At 37.0% G+C, this 24,133-nt stretch overlaps 1 protein-coding gene across 3 annotated transcripts; it reads right to left on the bottom strand.

The window, feature by feature from the left end:
• Positions 1-213: 213 nt before the first annotated feature.
• LOC119072521 (paired amphipathic helix protein Sin3a) lies at positions 214-24,133 on the bottom strand. Of its 3 annotated transcripts, XM_037177779.1 has the most exons (12): positions 23,139-24,132; positions 14,654-14,861; positions 14,433-14,579; positions 14,167-14,363; positions 12,236-14,098; positions 11,772-12,153; positions 11,205-11,701; positions 9,916-10,245; positions 9,639-9,845; positions 9,348-9,554; positions 1,986-2,429; positions 214-768 (listed from the first exon to the last, which is right to left on the bottom strand). In XM_037177779.1, the coding sequence occupies exons 2-12, from the start codon at positions 14,832-14,834 to the stop codon at positions 538-540; spliced, it is 4,686 nt and encodes a 1,561-aa protein (XP_037033674.1). In that variant the 5' UTR covers positions 14,835-14,861; positions 23,139-24,132; the 3' UTR covers positions 214-537. The 3 variants fall into 3 exon arrangements, with proteins under 3 accessions (XP_037033674.1, XP_037033667.1, XP_037033675.1); XM_037177772.1 differs by having other exon boundaries at positions 14,167-14,579; positions 23,139-24,133; XM_037177780.1 differs by lacking the exons at positions 214-768; positions 1,986-2,429 and adding an exon at positions 5,729-6,738 and having other exon boundaries at positions 14,167-14,579; positions 23,139-24,133.

Genomic DNA, 24,133 nt, shown 5'->3' with positions numbered 1-24,133 from the left:
TTTGTTTTTGTTTTTTCTTCACCCACTCCTCGTTCAGTATGCCAATCATCTAATCATTATCCAAATTTATGCCCACACGCAACACTATAATCCTCGGTAGGATGGTTTGCCTGTGTGCACATTGTTTTGTTTTACCTAATTATTTAGAACAGTCTACGCTTCCCTCGCAATGAGGAATTAAATATAAATTTTCTGATGCTTATAATAAATCGATTTTGCTTTTTTTTCAAAAAAAATGGTGAAATTACACTCTTCTAATAATAATTAAATTTTTATCTTTATGCCTCAACTTCAAGTCATTTAAAGAAAGAAAGAAAAATCAAACGAAACAGAAATGTTCATTCATCCCTCTTCTTTCACTCAATCCCCATCTGTGTTTGTGTCAATTTATTTACATAATTTTTTCTTTTCTGTTTCCTTTGCTATTAATCCTCATTCAAACACGCGCAAACAAATTCATGTTCTCAACATTCTTAAAAAAAAATATTTTCTAAATAAAATTTAAAAAAAAAATGAAATCTTCAAAATAATAAACTTCTAACATTCATTTAACCGTTCCACTTTATATCGATTGTATGTTCGGTACGGTGTTTTACTGACGTCATTGTTTTGGTGCAACGTTGTCACATTACTCACTAAATCGACATGACGGCCCATAAACCATTCGGAACACTGGCTTTCCTGACTGTCGTTCACATTTTTGTCCTTCCATCTGGATACGAAGCTGTGGAACTTTTTCGCCATAGCGGATGTAACGGTCGAATGCATCTGGAAAATTTTGGAAATTGATTGATATATCACTGTCTGGTTGTATAGGTTTGATTTGTCATAAGAATTGTGCTAGGATAGGAAAGAATGGACAAGGAAAGTCAAAATCGGTACTTGGCACCTAATTCCACGGTTTTAAGAGACAATTTCCTTTCACCTTTTATTTGGAGGTGGAACTTGTTGTGCCTATTTGAATGTAGATGTCGCATTGTGAGAATTTCGTTATTATTGGAGCTAATTAGATGTTACTAATAGCGAAGACTCTGTCTTGAAAATAACGCGGTATCTTGGTAAACTGGTTACCGGGAAAACGAGCTGATCAGAATCAGAGGAAAATGTACGACCGGGAAATCAGTTTTCATGTGTCTGATTACCGGAAATAAAACGTTGTTTCCATCCCCGCACCGCATAGACCAATGATCTATGATTAAATGGCGGATCAAACCCGGGATCCAGTGAGTCCATCGCTCTATCGATTGAGCTAACCGAACATGAAAGTAGAATTGGACAAACTTGGACGACCTGTTCTCGGACGTATGCATCGCAGCGCTGTTACATTCACATCAAAGAAGTTATAGTCTGAATTCACATTCTGATTTCAGTATATGAAGGAATACGAAATTACTCAACGAAAGGTCTCGTGTGGTAGGTCCAGTCCACAGTTTCGATGTGCTTTGTGAGTACTTTCCGCAAGGTCTGCCAAAGCGTATTTTCAAAATTTTGCAAGAGGTGTCACCAAAAATGATTTTTTTGCCGTAGGAAGACGAGTAAGTTGTTGGTGTCAAAATGTATATGAAGTAAGTACTATACAAAGACAACCAACATTAGACGAACATAGTGTCATACGTACGAACGTTTTACTCGTTAATTTAAGTGTCTTAGCAAACGTGAGCTTTTCATCGTGAAAGGTACACGATCGTTTCAATAGTCTATCTTTTTTGCGAATATCTCGTGATTTTTTAACTCTTAGGTGTCCGCATTTTCCCGCGTTTTTATTTACAAAAAATTATTTTTCATTGACATCTTCACTCCTCCCGAAACGCAGACGTCTTTTATAAATACTCCCTTCTTTTTTCTTCTCCCTGGACACTCCCTTAGGGGTAAGTATGACTATGGAACGGTAGTGTTCAAAGCAAATAACACCGTCAGTGAATACAGAGACTTTCCATCAAAGCAAATTGAGCAAATGAAATGATTAGTAAAAAAATGCAACCAACCTGTTTAGCTTTACGCAGCGAGTTCTTCTTGTAGAACAAGACGTCCTTATTCATAACAAACACCATTTTGTACAAACTCAAGTTAAGTTTAACTTCCGATTTGTCTTCGACAAAGAAGCCATCATTTGCAGCTCCAGTGCCTATCCGTTCGGGTGGTCTTTTACCCCAAAATGGATCGTTTATTATTCTATTTTGGGCAGCACCTTCACTACCAGACGTCTCAGAATCGGTAGCTGTCGTTGTTGTTGACGATGTTGTTGTCGTTGTTGTTGTATTTACAATAGTCTTTGATGTCGATTCAGTGGCTACTTTTAATCGAGTATCTTCTCCTAACACATACGATTGTTCCGAATCCAGCAGGGAAATTGTTTTCGTTGATTGTTGGGATTTGAAGCGTCTTATGTTTCTGTGTAGAAATAGTGGACGACGTGTCGGTTCTTGGTCCTAAAATAGAAAATTTCATTGATCAATTGGTACGGCATTTTTAAAACAAAAAAAAAACTAAATTTATTACGAACAATTTGTCCTGGAAAGACAAGTACATATTTGCTAAGCATGCTCCAACCACCTGTGTATTTTACGATCATGCAGATTTTGTTTTTTGTTTTATCACGACGTTCTATTCTTCTTTTTCAAATCAATAAAAATGTTACTATCCTATCGATGATATATTGACTAACATAGGCCGGCGTTCAAGTTTATTGAATTGAAAATGAGAGTAACTACAACGAATTCTGTTTAAATTTTGTTTAAGACGACTTTGTCGAATTTTTCGTTTTTTTTTCTTCTTCGTTAAATCAATTCAATATCGTACCAGGTCAAACAGAAATGCGTAAAGAGAAAATTCACTGCAATAAAATCAAGTCAACCAAGTATATAAAATGAACAACAAAATTTTGAACAAACAAATTACACTGATGGACAGACGATCAAAAGGCACAATTGAAAATATAAAGAAAACAATCGTTTGTGGCAAATGAAAAAGGCAAGCAAAGTACTAGAAGTTTTGATAAAGACACAATCGACGGGAGATCTGCGTGGTTAACTGTTTCGTTTGGCCTCAAGACGATCAACAGGTATAGGTGTTCGTATGACCTTAAGAGGCGTTCAAAATGCTAAAAACATTGATTATGAGTCACTGAACACTTTGGCTTAATTTAACAGTTAACCATGCAGATCTTTGGTTAAATGGACGCTGAGAAATACAAAATTCATCTTAATCAGTTAAGTCAGTCATTTCCTAACACATAAATTTAAAATATCACGCGCTAAACACAGCAACGCAAAATAGAACTAATTCAAATTTGTCTTTTGTATGCTGTCACACTTGACAGGAGAACAAAAAAAAAAAAAAGAATTTGAATTAGGTCTATTTGGCGTCGCTAGATGCAACTAGAGTAAGTTGCCTTGTTTTTTCATTTAAATTCAACTTCAGACTGTTTTAACAATCCCCTGTTCATTGTTCAATAAGTTGCTTTTCGGTTGTTGTTTTTTCCATAGAGTTGTGCTAGAGAGGTGACATGGTGGCGCTGATGCTAATCGGCACGCAAAAATTACATGAGCACCCAGTTATGTTTAAAAATGACAACACCAACATGCCATCTCTCGAATGCTACTCGATGGTTTATTGTTTACAGTGGCAAGAAAAGTCCAATTCGCATCAGCTGGTTTATGTTACAACGATTGGAACTTATGGTTGTACTAATACTATAATATTCAGAGAAATGATAACAGATGGCGTTGCTGCCACTGGAGCGCAAGCGCCATCTGATATCATTTCTCTGATAATATCATATAATACGTACGAGCATAGAGTAATTATAAAGCAGCCGATGTGAGACTAGCTTTGAACGACTTTTATCACCGGCGATTGTTGGTTTTTTTCCATGCCTATTGTTATCTTGATTAACTTAACCGAGTTGTTCTTTACCGGAGACTTTGTTTTGTATTCAACATGGTCCATTGGGTTTTGAAACGAAATTTTGCGAAATATTTTTCGAAGCTAAACACATAAATCATAGTAAAGCAGAATCATTTGAAGTCAAAAAGTACTATATCAGGACAAACAATAAAAGTAATTATAGGGAAAGGAAACATTTTTTTTTTGTAAATATAAAACACTAAAAAAAATTCTATTCAAAGAAGCTAAGAAATATTTAAGTTTTAATTGTAATTAAAAAAAAAATAGTACGCACATGTTTCGGATATTTTGAAGGGCATTTTGATTTCACACAATTCGGGCTTTGATGGATTTCATTTAAATCTTTCTTTTAAAAACTGATATTGACGCTCATTTAAAACCAATTTTTAGCAACGGATTTTTATTTGGTGGTTCATTCTAAAAAAAACACTTTTTTTAAGAGTTTGTAAAGTCATCGATGTTCCCAGTCAATTAAGAATTAAGTGTTCCAAGTTAATGATATTTTTGCGCAAAATTTGAATACGCTTTAGCGAATTCAAATTTCGCGCCAAAGTATCATAAAATGTGGGTTGTAAATCAAATCGAGTCAATGTCAAAGCACTTAATTGACTGGAAACTTCGATAACTTGTAAAACTCTTAAAAAATTGTGAAATGTGTTTTCTAGAGATGAACACACTGTAAATATAACAGTCGCGTATAACCTGGTGAAAAATGGTTGACTATTCGAACAATGAACAAATGAGAGGAAACAATATATTCTAACACGCCGAATTTGAGTTTGTGTTGTAGAGCGGTCAAAACACTAAAATTCTGAGAAATTTGGCACCCCTGTCGGTAACTGATTCTTCATGGCTCCTCTGATACAAAAAGAGTGTTTGGATCCGAAGGTGCCGGAATGAAATTTACTAAAATTAACAAATGTCACTCGTTGGGTCATATACGTCATATACCTAAGAATGTCGTAACTGATCGATGTTTTTGGAAACTGATGGAAGCCTAATACTAATACTCTGAACAGGATCAAGTTGACCGGTTAAACTTTTAGTTTACAACAACCTGATTTCTTACATTGGAAACCTGAAAAGCTTGAAGAACTTAGTTTCGGTTAAGGTTAACTGTGTCAGAAGTCTGTGTTTCTAGTTCAGGTTCGCTACACGAAACCCTCGACCTGATCGGCAAAAATTCGGGTTTTCAAGTTCAGGTTTAAGGTCAGGTGTTAGGTCAAACCCGAAACGCACAATAAATGAAGTGTTTGTGTAAGAAAGTAGTTCAATTTTGTTAATGTCAATCATATGTACGAATATGTCATCTAATCTTACAGGTGTAAGATTGCCGATATTTAGATAGCCTACCCATCAGTCACGACCTTTTTATTTCATCAAATATTTGAGCGCGGTTTCCGAACTGGTCGGAATAAATGAACACTTTACATCAGCGGAACTGGACGAATCAGTTTTTAACAGGGGCGCCAAACTTTTCAAAACAACACTTATTTTCACATATAATTTTGGAACACCATGCACCCTAGTTTTGATCAATGTCGAAAATGTCTTTTAGAATATTACTCACTGTAGGCGAAACATCTCAAAGGAATGACCGATTGTTAGATAGATAGTCTCTCGAAACATATGCCTTATTGAGGCTATACCTCAAATGCATGGACAGAATATATTTGGAACAGTGCGCTCACGGAAACGATGTACGAACACCATTTGATAACAAAACGATTTCAAATCAAATTTCGCAAATTTATTTTCCTTTTTATTTCTAATTATTATTAATATTCACATTTAATTAGGTTTTGTTTTGGGTTTTTTTCTCTTCTGTGTTGTTGTCGAAAAGTACTAATTGAAAGAGTATACCGTTTTACAAACAAATCCAACAGACATTTTTAAAACGTTTATCTAAACAATATTCGATATTGTGTGCTTAAATGTTTCATAATATAAAAAAACGGTTTCAATTGCTCCATTTTTTTTTTCTTCTCATTTTATATAAACAACACTTAGAACGTCCCTTTCCATCTACTATATTTATTAAAAAAACGAAATCGAAAAGGATTGTGTCGTTTCATTTATTTTCTCTTTTTTTTTCATCAAATAGAGACAAAACATTTCTATTAGACCGAGAACCCACATATCAGTCCCTCAGACCATGGTTTGAAACAAATGCCAAATTGTTACATTTCCCGATATGAAAAACATTTGTTCCGCGACTTTTATCTTTGAGTGCTAGGAGTGCTCTAACACCAAACGTCGGTTGACCTAGTGTATATCTAGTATCTACCATCAGATCTTAAAATGCATTTGAAACACTATTTTTTAACACGGCATGTCGTGGATGACAAGTCACGTTTGACTCGTCAGGCACGCCAGACCTGCCAATGAAAATTTGATTATTCAATTGAGTTCTACATTTGGCGCCAATAGCTTCATTTCGCCATATAAATGTAGATTTTCTACGATGTGTGACGGTCGAGATACACACTAAGTTTAATCTGGATAGGGCTCTTCTAGTGCCCAAAAATCGTAGAGAAAGTTTATCGTATCAGGTAATGCAACAATTAGGTATAAGGTATAGGTTTAAAACCATGGTCTAATGAGGAAGCGGTATGCATGTGAGCTTGCGGTCTATATGGCAATTCATTATTTTTGTTTTTAAATGTTCCTCCTCATTCATTTATTTACAATTTGATAAAATCATCGGCTCTGTCAAATTTTGCTTTGCTTTTATTTCGGTTCATTTTTATTCTAATTCACTTTTATTTCGGAATGAATGATTTTGTGTTTGTGTTAGATCTAAGTAATGCTTAATTACACCTCATGATTGACCTGGTACGAAAAAAAAAGATTTGAAAAATTTTGCATTAGTATTACGATTTTGGGTTTGGCTTTGGTTTTAGGAACGGAAAACTGATAAAGTCAAACTAAAGTTTCATTTAAAAGAAAGAAAAAAAAAACAAAGAAAATTGTTGACTTTCGATAAACCAACTTCGTTCCGAATTTTATCCGTTGGATTCCGATGGACTCGAGAAATGAAATAGGTTTGCAATTTTCTTCCACAGTAAATGTGTCGAGATGACTGCATTTTTCAATAACTACAGTTTGTGTCACTAAAAATGATTCGACTTATAATACCGGAAGTGGTCGGTAAGTGATTCACTAATTTTGTTCCGGTGTCTGGGTGTTTGATTCACTGATTTGTAGCGATGTCAGTAACATTGAATGAGTTTAGTATGCAGTGTCGGTTAGGCTAAGACAACTTATACTGCTTTACTACAAATTCTAATAAATTTCAAATCAAATTTCGTTTGAATTACGCTTGAAGAAAATTGACGCATTCCGAGACATTCCCATTTCAAGTGGTAATTGAACCTATCATCGCAAATTATTGTTCAGTAAAGTAGATATGAGGTCTGATACGAACTGATAGTTTGAACAGAACATGTGGTCCACAGTATTTGAAAATTGACAGATATCAAATCGGGTTTCGTCATACAGTTACATGTTTGCTGTTAAGAGTTTACAAATTTCAATTCAAAGAGCTGGGCTGGTATTAAATTTGAAAAAAAAAATTATTACGTGACGAAGGACAATTGAAAATGTTATTGTAAATGAAAACAAAAGGTGTGCTCATAAAAGTAAATTAATTGTTTCGATGTGTTAATCAAAATTTGAATCGAATTACCCAACTCGTTCAATCGGTGAGACATCGCAAATGGATTCATTTTTTGTCTGCATGGATTTTCGGAATGAATGGTTGAGTTCAGTAGGAAAACCGTAATCAAAAAACTAAGCGCAACAGTTACTATAAAGCTCACTAGACTAAAAGCCTATAGTGACCAAGGATTCTTCGGTTATTTTCAATTACGTTGGAAACCGTACTTTTCATGTTCCAAGCATTTCTTTCGACGTCCTCAGCATTTAATAGTTATTTACATGAGAAGGGAAAAAAAGTTGCAAAGTCTAGTTTTCGGCGAAGCCGAGGGTAACAATGACACCAAAACGTAACTTTTTATTTTCATCCCGAGTTATGTAATGCTAAGGGCATCGAAAGTAGTGCTTGAAACATGAAAAATAGGATTTTCGACGCATAAAGCCTGTAGAATACTATTGTTCACTTAAAGTTGTCCTTATTGCAATGCTTAAGTCATCACGATCGACGTGTTTCACTTGTGTGGATCTCAGGCCACGGTGGTCTTACAGAAGATGGACCAGTGCAACTACCAGTTTAACCAGTTTTTAAGGCCAGTTCATGGTCGCATATATCGCAAAAATGTATGCGAGTATGAACTGGCCTTAAGTGAAGTTGCGGTTTCTTAACTCAGCTAGGCAAGTTAGAAATTGTCTATTAATAAATGTCACGCGAGGAGTATTAAACGAACATCCTTACTGACTGACCCCTGTTCATAACATCATTATGCTCTAACTGGTGCTATCTAAAATCAAAAGTGTTTGCTCGTCGCGCTCACCCTAACAATTGGAAGTATCCATGGGTCTGAAACCAGGATTTAAATGTTTGGGAGATTATCGTCTCCAATACAGCTCGATATGGAGCATCCACCCAGCATCATAAGCTTTCTATAAACAGTGAATTAGAGGTTGTATAGGGTATAAACAACCTTACCAACTATGACCTACAGGCTTGATACGGAATACGAGCTTATGGGTGAGATGCAGCTGTCCTCCCAGTGGCTTTCTGTCAATTACAGTCTAATGAAGCGAGGTTGACGCCAGTCGCTCTTTGCTTTCTGCCCTAGCAGCTGATCATTTAACTAATCGTAGGGATCGGTTTGCTCGCATGGAGTGGTTCATGTAGAGCGTAAGGCAATAGGTTGAGGAGGAGATGAGGTCCTAAAGGGAGCGTCAACATTTTAATGATGACAGGGTAGCACAAAGGATCCCATGATCTGTGTGCTTCGATCTGAAATGATCGACCTAACTGATGAAATCTACTAGGTGTTTGTCCCTGTATTTGTAGAACCGATGCGTCCGTTCTTTTCGCTTAAATCTCATAGCCGAACACTCATTTACACTCATTTTTAATGGAATTGAGATTACATCGGAGGACAGCGAGGGTCAATGGTGGAAATACAATTCTGTAAAATCTGAAGGTGTTGACTAATACAATGCAAGGTCGGCAAAAGTGGTCACTGTGTTAATTGAATTTAACTGTCTCATCAGCACAAAAATAGAAACTAAACAAAAGCGAAAAATATTTCAGAATTTTCCCACAATAAATTGAACGAGTTAGCATTTCAGTTCACATTTTAATTTCCATTCATAAGGCCGTTTGCAATCTCAATTTGTCTTTTGAGCAAAATAATAAATTTAAAAATAAAACGAAAAACGAAAACCAAAAATTGTAAAAAAAAAATATTTTCTTCAATTCAAAGAACAAATCGTTAACGTAAAATCGATTGACTCGTCAAACTACTCACCGCATCATCATCCGATTTTTCCGTTTTAATTTCAATCTTGGCCAGATTATTGCTGTCACTAGTTCGCGTTGCGTTCGACATCGATGCCATTGGATTCGTTAAACATTCCACATAGTTATTCCATGTCTGGGCATTCGAAACACATTTCTCCGTCTCATCGGACTCGGTGTCGAGCAGCTCAATTGTCACTTTACAGTCGATTTTATACTGTGGATTGAATGGAACTCGGATTATTTTCTCTGATCAACGTGCGGCAGGCGCAGATGATTCAACGAACAACCGATAACTTACAATGTACACTTTGAAGCAATTTTCATCTTGTAAGATTGATTCAGCCCGTCGTTGATAGGCCAGTTCAGCTGCGACACGTTTATGTGCGGTTTTACAATAACCGCCAGCACTGTTTCTACGCTGCTCCTGATGGAACAGTTCGACACACTCAATGGCGCCCCTTTCCGTTACACAATGCTGCAATTGTCGCACCGAATTCGTTACAACCTAAAACCGAATGTTCAATCCAAAATTATCGAAATGTTTCACAAATTCAATTGTGTCGCCGACTACTCACCCTATCCAATGTGAATGCAACGTACGCGTGTATGCCAAACATTTCGCGTAGCGAATCCTCGTACGAATTGATGTCGATGTTTCCGTCCAGCACATTTTTCAGCATATCCAAAAATGTCGGATAGTAGTCCTCCACCTGGATGTCCGATTTCGGTTTCAATCGCAACGACGTTGCGGTACTATCTCGCCGATTGCTGCGATATTTCGCCTCTTCGGCCGCCAATGCATTGGCCCTGTCGTACATGGTGCGCAACCGATCGCACAATATGGCATGCAGTCGCAGGAACAGATACCAATTGTTATTGGCCAGGAACAGTGTGTATGCTTCTTCCTATAACGGGTAAATGGGCGGAATGAATGAAATGTTCGAACCATTTCGGACGATACCAACAATTTGCAACGTTTGTTCGATTTCCGTAAAATATTTGTGCACTTGAAACACGGGCAATAAAAACAAAAGAAAACCAAAACAAATAAACAAAAAGACATTTTGGTTCGACTCAATTTCATAAGAAAACCTAACCGGGGAAAAGAATGTGATGGTTTTCGTTATGTTGACACACTCAGTATTATGAAAACATGATTACAATAACAAAACAATAAACAAGACGCGATTTACGGTTCGGACAACAACAACAACAACAACAACAAAAATGTTCTAAAACGGGGCTATCGGGTCATCATGAAATTAGTTTGTACACAAAGTTATATAATTACTCATCCTCTTGATAGATTGATTCGAATACGGTTGGACGTGCACACAGAGCCGGAGATAATTAAGAAAAACAAATTGCAAAAATTTTACTATTCCGATTGGACGACCGGTATTTAGTTGATGTTATCATCGATAACGACAGAGCTTTGATTTGAACGTAATTATTCACAAACAGTTGTGCTAAACAAGATGGAATAATAAGCGCTGTCGGAAGTGACTTCATCATCGCATCCCACTGTCTTATCGAATGCGTTGTCTGAGTAATTTAACTGATTCACTGAACCGCTAATCTAGGATCCATCCATATAGTCACTGCAGTGAGAAGTCAGAAGTGTCCATGATTCAATGGATGCAATGGGTTGGATTATGGTGATATGATATGAAACAAGTTCCGATTCGTTTTTAGAATGAGTTTTTGATGATTCAGGGATACGAGTATACCGGACGAACTGTTGCACATTAATGCTGTACATCCGACTCATTGAATATTCAAGCAAATTGTGTTGCAAAGGAAACGGACATTGCGTACGATTGTTCATATTTATAAAATTCAACAACAATGAAACGGCACTTACCGAATGTTTGCTAACGGCATACGAAGGCAAATTGGGGCTCGGCGAATCTCGATCGATAATTTCTTGTTTAATATTCACATCGTTCAAGCTACTATCACCGATTGTATTCACCACCGACGCATTGCTTACAGTTTCGCTTGTCAAAACACCACCGCTAGAACTAACACTGACTTTATTCACATTGCACGATTGAGCGTCGTTGCTCGACGGATTGTTTGCGGTTGACATCAATGAGAACGGCGTTGATGTCGACAGCGATGAGGTGGAGGCTATGTGAACTGATTCGGGAAGTTTGATCCGATCGCTTGCCGATCCGACTGGACCACTATCACTGGTATTGCTGGATTTGCTGGACGCGTCTGTTAGAATTGTGGATTGGTTGGAAGGTTTCTCCTTATAGTCGTCCGTTCGATTCAGTGTGGCTGATGAGGTTGAGGGATTTTCAGATTTTATTTTCGTTTCGGTGTCAGAGTTGTCGACATCCATGTCTTTGTCATCTGGAAATAATAAAACAGAGCGACAAAATTAGAGACGAATTACGGTGCAATGATCACCGAATGCACGCACCATCATCACGTTCATCGTCGCTCAATTGCTGCCTGGGCGAGAAAAATAAATCGGGCACAAACTGTCGCAGAATGTGCTTGATTTTCGTCTTCTCTTGCTTCTGGATGCCCGTCTGACGCTTCACATGATGTATGAGTAAATTGGCTGCATCCTCCAATATCGTTTTGTCTTTGTACGGTAATGTCAAATGTGGGCCGCTGTTCGGTTCGCTTGGCGTTTCATCGTTCTGTTCGTGTCGCTCGTCGTACAACGTTTCAATTTCATTGAATAGACTCTTGGAACGTAATGCCTTAATATCGTTCTGCTTGAAATTGATGCCTTGATGGTCCAGCGATTTCAAGTAATACTTCTCGTTTTGTTCCCGCCATTGCTTGTTGAAACCCTGCAATATCGCACGAAATGGATTAATGAAAATGAAAAATTCAGATGCAAGCAACAATGGTCGAAATTGTTGACGAAATTACCTTTTGAGCTTCTCGCCATTCTTCCTCCTTTGCCTTAAGTCGCTTGAGCACAACACCAACAGCTGCCAATGGATTCTTCTTCAATCCTTGTATTACTTCCGAAGCCTTATCGCCATAGATGCGTTTTATAGCCCGTTGATGTATCGTCGCCGAGCTACCGCCCAAGTTGTCGTCCAATCTAAATCTAGTCACCTCTTCGGACGACATACGTGATAATCGTTTCTGTACATTTTCCAATACACGAATGGTTGCACTATTCGTTTCTATCACAACATCCAATTCGAAGCGTTCGTCTTCACATCGGTAGATTATTTCCTCGTATTGCGTTTTTCTCGACGTAACAAATGTCGAATCTTCGGCCCATGTCGGGAACGATACCCACGTGTCGTTCAGCACTTCTTTTCCAAGCGCATTACGTCCCGAGCATTTCCGTGACTCACTTTGTTTCGGCAGAGCACAATAACTGGCACCAAGTCTTTTGCATGTGTTCAAATCAATTTCCTGCGCCAAATCGCCGGCCGTACGGTCTTGTCGCTGTGTGGCTTGCAGTGGCACGTTTTCGACACCAGTGGCCGAGCCGAGAAACTCTTGGAACCAGCGATACAGTTCTGGAAATTTACCCAAAAACGGTGCGATCAAGCCAATCAATTCAGATTTGGAAATAATCTCTTGATTGTACAACGTTAAGCATCGCAGAAAGTTCTCATATACCTCTGGGTTTCTGAGCGCCTTGCGTACTTTATCAAAAAATGCATAGTCATTCAATGAGCCATATTTCGATGCTTCAGCTAGTGTAACATCTCGATTGATTGGCTTATGGCGTTTCGGTGGCATTGGACCGTCTCGTTCACGGCCAAAATTATTCAAATTCATTGAATTGTTTGACGCTGATCGTTTAACAACCTGGCTGTTATGGCCGAACTTTTGATTGCTAACATGGTTTCGGTTGTCTTTGCTGTCGCGATGGAATTCTTTTTCATTGTGAAACTCTATTCGCTCCAGCCGGTTGGACATACTGTTTTGAGCATTATTGTATGGCTTAATATTGCTGGGCTGATGAGCCATCGACGCACCCGACACTTTCTTGTGGTCACTATGCGCATGACCTTTGCTAATAAATTGTGTGGCTGAATGACTGGTGGCATCTGGCAAAAATTGACCGAATTCCCGTAGCAAATCTTCCTGTTGATCGAACAATTTTGCCACTTGGCTGTACACTTCAGCTTCGGTCAGTTGCTTGGATGGTTGTAGATTGCCGCTGGACTCTTTAATGATTTTCTGTTCCTTTTGATAAGCGTGCAGTATCTCCAAGAACCGTTTATACTTCTCCGGCTGCGTCTGGAACCGAATCTTTATTTTGTTCACGTAGGATATGGCATGATTGAATTCGACCGGTTGATTTTGGTTGCCGGTTTGTTCGGCCTGCATGATTGTTTGATGCGCTTGAGAAATGTGGTGTAATGCATGCCCTTGACTGTTAACCAAATCATTTACCGCTGCAGCCGACGGTGGTGGTGGTTGTTGTTGTTGCTGTTGCTGTTGGCTACCGCATTGCGATGCCGAACGATCACGCGAGAAATTTTGCGGTACAGCAGCGATTGGTGATTGTTGTGCCTGTTGGATGGGTATGTGAATATGTTGTGGAGCAGATGGCGGCACAAGGACTGGCTGTATTTGATGCATAGAAAATTGACTGCTTCCTTTGTTTGGTGATGTGGGCTGAGTTAAATGAATATTTCCACCGGATGGTGATGGCACAGAAACGGATACTTGGAAGGCGACGCCCTGATCGTTCGCCTGAACTTCGATTTTATAGCCGGGTGGAAGAAATGTATTGAAGCCAACGATTAATTCTGGATGACCCTGTTCGAGGACAAAAAAATGTTTTAGAGGCGTGCCCCACATTGCAGTGACAAGAGGGAAATCTTTACCTTGAACAAATTCGATACCCTTTGTATGACCCCTGGTGTATCTATACTTTGCGACTTAAATTCCTTCATAATGTCCAAAAAGTCGTTGTAGACTTGGGGTTGATTGCCGAATTTGTATTTGACTTGATCCAAGTAGCTGAGAGCATCCTCCACCTTGAGACGTTGAAATTTCTCTTGGCCAGCAGCGCTCTGTCCACCTGGAATGTTTGATGGTGTACTTGCGGGCGTTGTTCCGACCGTTGGCGTTATGGGCGATGTAGTATTACCCGTTAAAGTAGTTTTATGTCGCACTGAATTCGTGACATTAACAGCTCCCGCATTCACAACATGGATAGCTGTTCCACCACCAGCTGGCGATTGGCTGGTTTTCACATTACCGCCTGATGCTACCGGCGATTGTGTGTATGGATAGTCTACAGACAATTAACAAAGAAATATTTAGCAAAGCCCATTCAGCCGAAATCGATTTAGGCGTCGATCAACTTACATGTGGTATATTGAACCGTTGGAGTTGAGCCACCAATCGATGTTGGTGAATCGGATACGTTGGCTTTGATTGGTGTGGCACCAGAAATTTGATATTGTATAGTTGGTCCATGCTGAGTATTTAGAATTGGATGTGCCGGACGCGCACGAAACTGAACCTCGTCGACTCTATTCCTTTTCATTGTTCGTTTAGTTCAACATTTGGAAACCTGTAACCAGAAGGAAAATGGAAATTTAGTTTTGCGAACGAAATGGAACTCGAAAATTGGGAATTTATGGCCGAGTAACAAGTAAAAAGCCAACCTTTTCATGAAGTTGAACCGACATGGACCTAATGTACTAATAAAAGTGATTAAGCGTCGTCGAGCGTACAGCAACAGAACAAAAAAAAAATATTTTGGCACAAATCGAATAATATTTTGGTTGTTGGTATATACTCCATTGACGAAAAAAAAAGAATCTTTATGCATACGAGCACACACAACTCACAGGGGACTGTAAAGATGTGCACTGTGTGTATTTAATGGTCGTGTATTGGTATTATGATGTGTACATATATGATGTGTAGTGTGTCTCTATTCTAACTTGCTGTTTCATCAATGTGTATGTGCGTCATTTACGCTTATATTTCTGTATCAAAAGCAGGTTTAGACCTGTTTTTTTCATTTTTTTTTTCTTTTGAGAGCTTCGTTGAATTGCGGCAACGTTGCTCCCATCAAGACTGTGTGTTGTATCTATCTTGTTCATGTTTTACACGACATTCAATAAAGAAATTTCCATCCGTTTTATGCGTACAGCTCGGGAATGTGTTCAGTTACTTCAGTAATATTCGGTGTGCAAGTTTAGTTAAACTGAATAAATTAATGGCATTTTGATTGTTGATGTGCGTTGTGAATTTTTGTTTGGATTAATCCGCCCTTTTTTTTCAGTCACCATTTTTCTCACTTGTTGCTTGATTGAGACAAACAAAACAATTTTTGTTAACAAACTTCCACTCTATGCCATCGAGATTAGCAGCGATACAAATCAAAAATTGACATTATTGTCTGTCATGTCTGTCATTGATGCACAGAAAATTAAATAAAAGTTGCAATCGACTGTGGTGTGTAAGTGGTGAATGTAATATAACAATTAACAAAAGTTTTTGATGAACAAAGCAGCTTTATTCATTGTACAGAGCGAGCTTTTGGAGACCCGTTTATATTCGTAATTCGTATCCAGACATTTCTTTACCTTGACACAAAATATATATCTCTACACCATAGCGCATACAGTCAATATTAACTCAACTCTTCCTGTAGGTAGGGCAAACATGATTGAAAGAAACAATAATAACACACACCGACACCGGTTTCGTCGTGCCGCTTTGTCCTATTATAATTTCATGCATAAAATTTCTGTTAATATTTCATTTAATTTTCAGAGTTCTTTACATTGATGTGGTTGTACAGAAAATTGAAATTTTTGGTTTTTTTTACTTTTTTTGAAAATTACTTTTGTGTTGATGTGTCTGAGCGTTGTTTCTACGATCAGCCAATCTACCTTGACGGATAGTGATTAATACAGTGTTTAAGGAGAGCGATTTTTGACCACTTTGTTTAAACTGGTCTCGGGGTCACACGTCAAAATGAGAGAAATCACATTCAAATTTAAACTGGGCTCAACTCTCAATTTCTTTTTTCATTGATGAAGACAGCTGACCCCGAGACCAATTAAATTTAACTGGTTTTCGCTCTCCTTAAACACTGTATACACATTTTGCAGAAATCGTTGGACGATTTCAATCATCCCACTGTCTTTTCAATTCGTTAAAGATGTTCGTTGCTGTGATCGTCTTGACAACTCAGCTAAAGTCACAGAACTTAAAATAATCCCCGGCTTGTGCTGTGTTACGAGAAGAAATGGTGTCAGTGGAGGTGGATTAAAATCAATAAGACTCATCTAAGATAGAACCTTTAGGTATTATACTCTACCTACATAAGACTCCACTGTAAGCAAAAAATACAAAAAAGGGAGAACAGTCAACATGTTTCGGTTGACATACTATAAAATTGCGGTTGACAATGTTATAAATTTATGTAACTCAACGAAGCACCAGCAGCAGCAATAACAACAACAATTTGAAAGGAAGAAAAATTTTCAAAATCGGCCACCTCAAAACAAAAGAAAAATTTCACTTTGATTTTAACGAGAAAAGAAAAATTAATTATTTTTAGAATCGAAACGCTATTTGAACAAAGCACGGTTGGCATGTTAGTTATATATTTATATCAGCCAACATATTTATTAAATTCACCGAGAAAGAGAGGAACGCATCAAACAACGCAGAGATAACGAATATACATTTCTCTTGTTGATGTAATTCAAACATTAGAACATTTGGATATTTTCAAGAATGCGAGAAACCAAATTATGCTCATTGGCAAAGGTGTATACTTTGGTGATGTTGCCGAACGCAACAGGGAATCGTCATGCTTTGTTAACAGTAAATTAATAGAGAGAAGAAAAAAGAAAAACAAACGGATTCGACGGACGTAAATATTTTGAATAGTTCGGGTTTGTGATTACGATAACAATTTTGTGGAAAAAGGTGTTGTGGCTTTTAGTGCATCTAAATTACCAATCCAACGTAAGACGATTTTCTTCAATCTCCTTAGCATTTTTTCTTCTAATTAATATTTCAATGAATCATCGGGTTATTTTGACGTCAGTACACCACATTTGTAGGAGACAGCACAGTTATATCGTGAAAAAAAAAATCAATTTCTAAATTTAGTATGATTAGATGTGATGATGAAGAAGCTGTGCACATTAACTGGAAACCTTTGCGCTGAGCTAATATCGACCAATGTTGTCATTATTGAAAATTATCGCCAACACAAAGTTGTACAAAAAAAAATATTTCTCGCTTCATCCGACCTGGCAACGCCCTTTGACCAGATTTACACATGACGCTTGTTATTTATTTTCAAATTCTTGAAAACATTTCAGTTACAAGTTGACAACGCTAGTAGTACGCTCTATGTTCTATGTGTACATGCACGGTGTACTGCACGCTAAACATATATGCAATCTCTTCGCATCAACTAACCAATTGGTAACTAACCCATTGTGACCGTCAGCGTCTTAAAATTCTCTGCCACATATTGTCACAGCATTTGGCAATGCGAATACGTAATACGTTATAACATTTGGTCGGTGGCAATAGTAAATTCTGTGAGTCATAAACAAAAATCATCGTCTCACAAACCGTAGTACAATTCAAGGAATAAATAGTCGGTATGTTCATCTCTCTGTGAAGAACACGGTTCATCAGCAGAACATCATACACAATGCATAAAGTTTATACGTTGCGCACTTTCGAAATTTAAATAAAACGACAAAATCGATATGAATTAAACGAAAGGGCGCTTGCGTTAACATTATTTTTGTTCCAACACACACTCAACGGGTAACGTATAGTGCAATTGAATAGAAGAATTCGTTGTTTTTTTTTGTTGTCCTTCTCGTTCTCTCGGTGTATATGGTTCTGTATGGTCGGAGGAAAAAAAAAGTCCATTCCGAAAGCCGTACTTTGTTTTGACTTTTGCATTCATGTTTCTTTCGTGTTTTCTTTTGTGTGTTACTACGTGGGATATTGTATGCACTGGATCCATCCCGTTTTTTTTTTATGCAGAAGAGTTACACTTATGTGCACCTAAATGCTGAGAGCACTTACGAACAGCAATTAAGATTAAACGAAATGATTTTCTTTTGAATTTACTGTGCCCCATGAAACATCAGCACCGATAACACTTCGTATTCGTCGGCTTAATTAATTTTACCTGCAGTCGGTTCGGAGTTATGAAACATCGACAACAAATCAAAATATTGCGAGGTAGCAAAATGTAAAACATGTTTTAAGAGAGCTATGATCATGGGCATGTATCATGGGAACACTGTCAGAGACTCCTCCCATAATTATTTCAATGATTCTATGAGTAGAACTAGAAGTAAATTGACTGTTAAAGCCTTAGTCTCAATTCACAGTCGTCTGTTTTGCCTCCGTTTAGCTTGACGTGACGTTTCTATTGTATTGTTAAGAGAACTTTTGCATTGTTTTAATTAAAACTGTCAAATAAACGACTGGAAAAGGGACGCCTGTGAGGTCACCTTTACGAATCCTTCAAATTTTCTTTTGTCCATGACGGCTATCGGTAATAAATGAGAATCTACCTAGACAACCCACAAAGGGTTATTACCTGTGACGGCTTATTATTGGAAATTTTGAGTCTGTAACAGACTCAAAGAATTTTTTTAATGAATTTTTCGGAATTTTCCAGGGTAACATTCACAAAAACAAGCCTTGGAACCTACATCATATTTATCTGTTTGTGCCGACAATGTCAATTATGTAAAATCGGAGTCGGAAACAATTATTTTCCCATGATTTTTCCGACTAAACGATAAGGTTGCGGTTAATGGAGCGTCAAAATATTTGCCAAACGTGAATGAATGTGTGATATAGCGGAAGAATAAATTGAAAATGTCGACAAAGAAAAGAAGAAGAAAAAAAACGAAATAAGGAATTGTGTCCCCAGATGGTGTATGTATACGGTTTAGTAAACTTCGACGTACGAATCTTAAGTAAACACAGCCGTTTATTGATAACAGAATTGTGTTGTTATTTTGGGAGTGATTGGAACGAATACAGATTAACCCTTCATTTGTTTCATATCAATACACAGACATAGAGCCACTGATAGACAATAGACGATCAAATTAATTGAATTTTACAAATAGAATATATCCGTAAGGTGTCATCCCCTTTATATGGTATGAATTGACGTCATATCTAAAACCAATTTTAACAAGAATATTTGAGTCAATTGGAGCTTGGAACAATTTTTTTTTTTTTTAGATTATGTCAGCCTGTCGCCGTTCAAGTATATAATATTGGTTTGAGTTGATTAAATTGTTCGGAACATAATCAAATATTGTGCGACACAATAAGCAACTCTACTCGATTTGACAAAAAGAAGCAAAGTTTCGATTCACCGAGACGCGGCTAAAAGCAGAGAAATGTTACGAGCATAGTGCGCAATTGCCGAAACAGAAAATGAATCTTTTTTTTTTTATTCATGTGTTGTTGTTGTTGTTTCCTTTTGGTTGGGTTAACATTGTGTTCGTAATATCGAAATGAAATTATGTGTATACGAATTCACCCATCGTCCGAAGATCTCAGATCTCAGTTGGAATAGAAAATAATACGCGGAATATACTCAAGTATATCGGAGAGCGCGCGGGCAATGAGTGGTGTTATACATACGTATATATAACAATTTATATTCCAATATTCACGAGAGTTTGAATTTTTCGGAATGATACAAACATGTTTTCGTATGATTCGCTTTTGAATGTGTGTTTTTGGTTCCACATACTGAAAATGTGTAAAATGTAATCGAAGAACGCGAAGAATATATTTATACAGAGACGAGAAAAAGAAATATAATTTTATATTACGATTTTCGGTGTGTGTATCATGTTTTTTTTTCTATAAGTTTTAACACCTCGGATAAGACTACTATTTTGTGTGTGGCACCTACAATTTTCTTAACAGATTGTATATTTAAGAGTAATTTCGAAAATTATTTTCATTATTTTGAGAGGATTATACACTCATCGAAAATGTTAGTGAGTTCTAGTAGATTATTTCCAACAGGAAAAAAAAAATTGTTTCGAATAGATATTTTCCGAAGAATCACCTATTATGGCTATCGTTGTGTGTTTCGGTTATTATTATCGTTTCGGTTCATTGAAAAATGGAAGTTTTTTTTTTCTTCATTCTTTCGACAATATAAAATGTGTGCCCGACAAACATCTTTACCGAATTCTATTATGTTATACTAAAAGGAAGTACAGTTTTGATACAATTTACAATTTTACGGAAACTCAATTCATTGTGAGTGCGCGGTGCCTTCATTAACGCGTTCGTGAAGATCGGTTCGAACGGTTCATTTTTTCGATTACTTTTTTTTCGCTATTCATTACATAACACCAATGACCTAAAACGTCGCAAAATTTTATTTTTTTATCTGAACCATTTTCAAGCCGCATACAACGATATATTGTAGACGGTCTGATAATGTCAACAACAACTGTTGGCTCTATGTGTGTCGGAACAGCATTTGAATGAGACGTATAAATATTGACGGAATGTGAAAATAACTAAAGGGGATGACCATGTCGACACGTTTAATTACACCTCAGGTAGAGTTATCTTCGGGAGTTGTAAAAGAATAAAAAAAGATTTTTTTTTGATTTTCTTCAGATCAGGTGATGTCAAATTCTTAAGTTCGATATTTTGTGTGTTTATGATCGGTTTACTCGGGGAGTCTACAGGGCATGTTCGTCGGAATTTTGTCTATTGAAATTGCCAGTGGATATGAACGCATCGCTAAAGTTCTTTTTATGTAACACTTTTGAGGCTGGTACCATTATATGGATTCGGTGAAATGGTGTTTCACCTGTACGAGAAAATTCCATACAAATTGTATGTTTTGTGTCAATAACGCGTGTGGAAAATTTGTTTTCTTCCCGGTTTCCGAGTAAAATTTCCCGGTATCTAAAATCGTAAATTTGATTTTTCGCCACATATTTTTCCCGATTTTTTCGATTTCCCGGTATCTAAAGAATTTTTCTGAAAACTTCCGGGTAACCAGGATACCGCTGATAGCGTGAGTTTCCACACGCGGTCAACAACTCAGGGAATCGGACAATGAATCAATGATCCTCGCATATTTTGAAGCGACTTTGTGTCAAAAATATGTTTTTGTTTATCAATTGAAAGCGAAACAGTAAACGCTTCTCGCAAAGAATGAGTTAAAGGACGCTCTTAAGAACTACCTGCCAACATCATGTTAGTCTTCAAAACCTTTATAAATACTCTCCGCACAACTACGAACCATACATTCGGAAATATATTAAATTTACGGTTTTTGTTGAACGCGGTATCTTGATTGCCCTTGAATGTAAAGACCATCTTTCACTTGACCTTTTTTTTTGTCAATGGACTAATTCGTTTCAAGAAGAAAATTAACGTCACAAAACCAATTCCACTGTTGCCAGTAGTGAAAGAGTCAACACAATTTTTCTTTCAAATCAAAAACTGTCGACGTATAGGTTAATGTGATTTGCATAGTCACTTAAGTATTTCAATTGAAAATTTTACTAAAGAACGGAAGCTTTTCAACCGAAATTGCATCATTTGAAGTCATAGTAATGTACTCCAAGAGCAATTCTCATCGCAGAACGTTGACCCAGCTCGAATGAGCAGTTTCATGAAATTTAACACGGGTCATATGTACACGACAGAGTTAACAGATTTTCAGGAATTGTATAACGAAAAATAATTGGAAAAACACATTGAAACCACACCAGAAGAACTAAATTCACTACCATGGGTATTATAACTCACGAAAGAGGATTAATTGACGGTTGAAAAAAGGATAAATCATGAACTTGCACACGTTTTTCATTTTGATTTCGAAAATTCCTTGTCACGAACTAACACTGTCGTTAAGTGGCAAAACGTCGATGTGGAAATGAACATTTTTATTCGGATGGAAATTTCACTGCTGTGGGAATTTAACTAAATTTTTAGGAAAGAAAAACCGAATTACTAGCCCAGTTACCTTGATATTGGTGAAGGAAAACAAAAATTAATTTCGATAAAAATTAATTGGGTAAAATGCTGTGTAACACAGCAAAAATATTGTATGTGCTAGGAGGTTTTCCGTTGGAATGAAATCAAAATTCAACATTAGTTGAAACTGATCGTCTCAGTGCGAGGTTGTTTATTTAATTTCAATATGAGTGACGTAAAAAAAACCTTATCGTCTGAGTGTTTAAAAGTTAAAACGCTGTCAATGTACTGGTGAATTCAACGACTCATATAATGTATTTGTGTGTGCAAAAGTCGCGCACACTGGTATGAAAGCTTTGCATTTCGAAAAAGTGAGCATACCTATTCCTATATGTTATGTATTATATATGTACGTACAATGAAAGATAAAATGCGACGTTGCGGAATATAAATATTGGAAGATTAGAATAAAAATTCATATTTTTAGTCAAACCGAAAATTGAAACCAGCCGATAAAATGGTAACGTTTTTCGGCCTTTTTTCTGGATGCATTATCGAGAATAGAAAACACAAACAGAAAAACGCGTTATTTTGGTATTATGCTCCGAAAAGGAAAGGTTATTTCACAAAGAGGTGATCGGACGACCGAAATATTTCTGTCGATTAGATGCAGGTTTTTCTAACCAATCGCCTTGGCATTTTAATGTGAAAATCGCAAACAATCGTAACCAAAATGTTTTGGAAATGATATTCGGGCAATTTTTCACCGATTTCCAGTCGCAAATTGCGATGGGATGGAGTCGTTTGAAAACGTTTCAGATTTTTTTTTTATGTCTTGGAGGGATTTTCGGTTTTGACTTACCCAACAAATAAATGTGATGAAATTATTTCTCTTTTTCTCTTGCAGTTTATGCGGAGCACAGATTTTTAGTTTTCTTTTCTTTTCAATGGATCGAACACAATTCAATCACTTTGATTAAGCACACGGTTAGGATAATTTTTAAAACACTTTTTTTATGCACAGAAAATTCACTCATTTCTATAACACGTCCCTCTCCGGTCAGCTGCAGAACAAGACTAGTCTTTACAATACTTGGCAATATGGCGCGCGGTTGTTTGGTCGAATCCATTTTGTATTAAACAGAAACCCACTTTTGAAGTGTCAATTAAACATTTTGATATCTTTAACCGATTTTCATCAAATTAACACCATGCAAATCCTGATCCATCCGCGAATTCGATTAACTAGAATAGCGTCCGGTCACTTTAATTGCAATGCCAGAAATTGAGAGAGAAAGTTTACGGAAAATAAAACCCCTTTTTTCAGTCAAATAGAATCGTCCAATTCACTGTGGCAATCGGTTCCGAACCGTAGCTTCTCGCATATTATCGTTTTATATGTGTTCATTGAAATATTTTTTTTTATCATCACATCATTTATTTGAACCGCAGGGTAGACACTTCAATGTTTAGTAGTGGATAATATTCACTCGCTGGATGAATTTATACCTAACATTGCCGAAATGGATCGGAACAGAAAAACGTTATTGCCGAAATCTAAACGTTCAGAAAATTCAAAAACGATATATGACTAACTCTGACAATTCCAAAAAAATCGCCAAACAAAATTTATGAAGTGTCACACTGTATTTTAAACTCTTAATCACATTTCTTGTTAAACATTTCCAATATGTGGAAAATTATTCGGTAATTGGTGGTTGATCAATTAAACGGGATATTTTTGCATAATCACACAGTTTCGATTGAATTTATTAAACAATTTTCGGTGATAAATTTGAAATACATTTTGATTTTTTCCCTTTTTCAAAAGCGGCGTTCGCAAGTTGTTATACACAC

The sequence above is a fragment of the Bradysia coprophila genome, chromosome II (genome assembly GCF_014529535.1).
Source record: "Bradysia coprophila strain Holo2 chromosome II, BU_Bcop_v1, whole genome shotgun sequence".
NCBI classification, from domain to species: Eukaryota; Metazoa; Arthropoda; class Insecta; order Diptera; family Sciaridae; genus Bradysia; species Bradysia coprophila.
Note: the sequence above shows the minus strand (reverse complement) of the source record. Positions and strands in the feature narration are given on the sequence as shown.